General features: G+C 42.8%; 1 protein-coding gene across 1 annotated transcript in view; it reads right to left on the bottom strand.

The window, feature by feature from the left end:
• Positions 1 to 860: 860 nt before the first annotated feature.
• vps13d (vacuolar protein sorting 13 homolog D) overlaps positions 861 to 4531 on the bottom strand; it is a gene marked incomplete at both ends in the record, with an annotated part of 59997 nt that continues 56326 nt past the window's right edge. Inside the window, 2 exon segments of the mRNA XM_035656102.1 lie at positions 861 to 1031; positions 3609 to 3717. Of these exon segments, the coding sequence (XP_035511995.1) occupies positions 861 to 1031; positions 3609 to 3717 (280 nt within the window).

The following is a 4531-nucleotide window of genomic DNA, read 5'->3' as shown; positions in this document are numbered from 1 at the left end:
ATGACAGCTTGTGAATCTTAAGAATTTTCGAAGGACCACGTTGACATGGCGATGCGGCGAAAATCAGCCTTTGTGTTAACATTGACCACTGAGGGGCTAAACATGCCTGAAACCTCATGAAACTTTGCACAAAATTCAGTCGTGGTGAACGCTAACGTATTGTCTTGGTCCCGCAGATGGGTGTCGCAAAATGGCTTAGCCATGCCGCCCCAGAATCAGCCTCCAAGACACGTATGACCGACATGTACGAAAATTGGTACGCATGTGTATCATGATCGGACAAGCAGAAAAGCCTCTTGGACCCATAACCCAAACACAACATAAGCCATTTTGAATTTTGTGGTCATTTTTGGCGATTTGCACACATTGTATTTGAACGAACTCCTCCTAGGGAATTTATTGGATCAACTTCAAATTCAATTAGTGCAGTCGAAAGACATTCATGATTAAAAGTTGTGAATTCTGTCAAAACGGTATGCCTGTGGCATGGCGTCCAATTTTGACGATTCGCCATGAAAAAGGAAGTTGTCATAACTTCAGTGTACATGATCCGATCTCAATGAAACTTCATATGTTTTCAGATATAGTGATAGCGCCACCTACTGGCAACAGGAAGTAAGCACTGCGTGGCGATTTTGATCTGATTTACATGAAATTTTCATGTTGTGGTCTGCATGTGTTACGCTGGCTCGTGACGCAGCTTCAGCACACTCCGAGTTGCGTGCAGTGCGAGGGCCCGTTCATCGCTGCTTGCAGCTTTAATTTATTATGTATTATTTAATGACAGCAAACAAGTGAGGAGGGGATCTTAAGGAATAGTCCAGTGCTTAATGTGTGTCTGTAGGGAGTGTCGTTCTCACCTGCAGGACACGTGTGGGTCCATCTGGAAGCACCTGAACTGACAGCACCCCAGAACCGGGCCTCATCTTCTGGTTGATGAACTGCTGCTCTGGACCAGGCTCCAGCAGCCCTGAATCTGGTCCCAGCACCACCTCTGCTCCATCATACAGGCCTGTCACCCCGCCTTTTACCTGAGGCATATAAGGCATACATTAAAAATACCACTGAAAACATTCACAGTGGAAGAAACAATAACAGAACATACACTATCGCTCAAAAGCTTGGCGTAACCTGTCTCTGAAACATGACTGGGATGGGGAAGTAAGAGGAATACTAAGATCAAGACAACAGTTAAACCAGACTGACAACTGAAAGGGCAGAAAGAGACACAGATCCCTCTGAGCAAAAATAAGAATAATTAAAGCTGCAAGCAGCATTGGGCGAGACCTCGCCATCAACCCCCGTCGGGGCATGCACGGCGTTCGCCCACCACAGCCACGCCATGTCACGTCGCCCCACGCCCAAGCTGTCATCGACGTAAGCCGAGGGGGACCGCTCTATGTCGCCACGCATTTCAGACACCGTGCAAATAACTTACGCTTTCATAGCGCGACTTTTCACTGCGAAACTTAGAAATTTGGCGCCCCTCCACAGACACACCGTTTGACGCACAGTAAATATTTGTTTAACTTTTGATCACCAATGTGTCTAGATTGCAGTGATGGAATTTGAAGTCAATCTGATAAAAACTGTAGGAGGAGTTAGTTAAATTGAAGCCCTGAAATGCTGGAAATGGCATCACAGTTTTGACATTCCGTTTTAACTCCGCACAGTGATTTACCCTGCCACCAGAGTGCCACCTAGTGGCGGATTGTTGACACATTTTTTAGAGAGCCTCAGGGAGCCATGGGCAATCATCGTACCAAGTTTCCTTTTAATCACGTGCAGATACGGAGATATAAACGTCTTCCTTTTAAAGAGCGCCACCTTGTGGCGGTGGCCTCAAATTGTTCACGATTGTGCACGATGCCTAAGGAAGACATGGGGAACTATGGACCAAAGCTTGGTGTCAATCGGACATACCAATGTGGAAAAATGTGCTGATTTTATAACTTGCTTATTTTTTGAAATATCAAAATTCTTCAAATTACTTTTTTTGTCAGGACAGTCCCCAGATGCTATGTGAAAAATTTTGTGCAAATAGGACAAAGCACGTAGGAGGAACACGAAAAAGTAATTTTGTGACATTTTGCGCTCTAGCAAAAAAAATCTAAGCGGAAATAGGGTGGCCTATATGGGGAGATGCAGCTACATTCACCGAACGCGTGGATATAAGGTTTTTGAATGTGCGACAAACGATGCGGGAGTTATTAGCCTAAACGCACTTTTCTTAATAGTAGCGCCACCTAGTGACCGACCCGAAAGTGACGCATAAAATATCTAAGTTACACCAGGCCTGACCACTTTTCCAAATAAAAACGAAACGTATATGTTCAGGGGGTCAAAAATGCAGTTAAAGTTCTGAAAATAATAATAATTTGAGCAAATACAATAGGGACCTTCCAGTTGATTCTGGCTCGGTCCCTAATAAACATTCGAAAAACAATAGGGACCTTCCAGTTGATACTGGCTCGGTCCCTATATCCCCTGTGGTGGTGTGTATCTACGTGTGTGCCGATTTTTATGCATATCGGAGAAAAGGGCCCCGGCAGGTACAGTTTATGGGCCCCTGAGTGGCCATTTTGCCATGCTCATAGTGGACCCCTAGAAAACACAAGATTTTCTGCCACGACTGACATGCACCACGTTTCATTATTTTTCGAGCATGGGAAAGCTTCCAAAAATGCGATTCATTTGTTACTAAAATAATAATAATCCTTACAGATACAATAGGGCCTTCGCACGGTCAGTGCTCGGGCCCTTAAAAGAATTTCTACAGATACAATAGGGCCTTCGCATGGTCACTGCTCGGGCCCTAATAATAACCTTTACAGATACAATAGGGCCTTCGCATGATTTGTGCTCGGGCCCTAATAATTGCTACAATTACAATAGGGCCTTCGCACGATTTGTGCTCGGGCCTAATAGGAAATAAGATATCAGCAGTCACTGGTCAAATAAATGGGAAGCTTAGCATCAAAATCTGTGCAGATTTAAACAGGAACAGGTTCCAGGTTTCAGTGTGAAGTTCACAATAATGCCTGTAATAATGAGCTGTAATTAACAGACGTGCTGCTTTAGCAAAACTATTCTTAAAACTTCAGAACAGAAACAGAAGTTTGGTCCAGAGTTACTACTGAATATCAGCTGAACATACTATGGACTGAAATAAAAACTGGTTCCCTAAATATTCAGAGCACAGCTGCACCGTTGCGGTTCAATAATGATCTCTGGTCACTGACGCTCTTCTGGACTGAAAAACAAAATCAAAATGGAAACATACAACAGTCTTCTCCCCGTCATATAGCACTGTGGGAACATCGGCTAAATGGAAGTTTTAATAATTTTATAAATTTTTCTTTAATTATTTCAAATGTAAATAATGCATTTGCTGTCTAAATTATACTTTTAATAAAATCTATATTAAAATAGCCATTATTTTATGAAAAAAGAAAAACATCAATATAACAGGTGACCCCAAACATTTGAGCAGTAATGTATACATGTGAGGACTCTAAACTCCACAGCCTTACAGAAGAGAGCAGTTCTAGACACAACATTTTTCGAATTCCACATCCAAGACATACTGTATGAACAAAGCTACCCACCTGTACTACCAGCCGGGGAAGGCCGCAGGTCAGCATCCCTGAGCTGAAGTACCACGTCTGGGTGGTGCTGCGGCGTGAGTCCGGCCTCCTCAGCATCAACGGCTCAAAACTGGAAGAGACGAACAGACAGATTATTAAGGCCATAGCACTGACCAGTGCAAAGACCTATAATAATTGTAGGAATTCTAACAACATCTAAAACATCTCTTAGGGAAGTGATCGGATCAACCTCAAATTTGGTAAGTATGATGTAAACAGCATCACAATTAAAAGCCGTGCTATTTGTGACTGTGCGTCAAATGGCGTCCAATTTCAACGATTCACAATGAAAAAGGAACTTCAGCGTACAAGATCCGATCTCAACAAAACTTCACGCGTATGATAAGAATCCCACCCCGAACACGTCTACATAACAATATTCAGATATAGTGATAGGGCCACCTACTGGTAACAGGAAATATCATGTTTTATACTTTATTTTATACTTATACTACGTTCTACTCCTAGTAGTCAGATTAGATCCAGCTGAAATCTGGTCAGAAAATGCAAAACGTATTGTTGATGGTATGTGATGAATGTGATGAGTTGTCGTTGAAGGGCTTGTCTGCGGCGTGGCGTCAAACATGGACGCACATGAATTTGCTATAACTTGAGTGTACATTGTCCAATCGGCCCCAAATGTCACTTGTCTAATGAAGGTCCGGAACTGAACACCAATGTTGGCGACTTCAAAACTGATCAGTAGAGTCAAAAAAAAATTGCTGATTATAAGTTGTCTTATTTGTGACTGTATGTTGAAGGGCGTGACCGTGGCATGCCGTCAAAAGTCAGCAATATTGATTTTTGCGGTGATTTTCGTCAATTTCTTCGCCTTGTATTTGAACAAACTCCTCGTAGGGATGATTAAAATGAAACTTGGTACG

The sequence above is a fragment of the Morone saxatilis genome, unplaced genomic scaffold (assembly GCF_004916995.1).
Source record: "Morone saxatilis isolate NCDOM2014 unplaced genomic scaffold, NCSU_SB_2.0 Contig15, whole genome shotgun sequence".
Lineage (NCBI taxonomy): Eukaryota > Metazoa > Chordata > Actinopteri > Moronidae > Morone > Morone saxatilis.
This window is presented reverse-complemented; position numbering and strand designations above follow the sequence as displayed.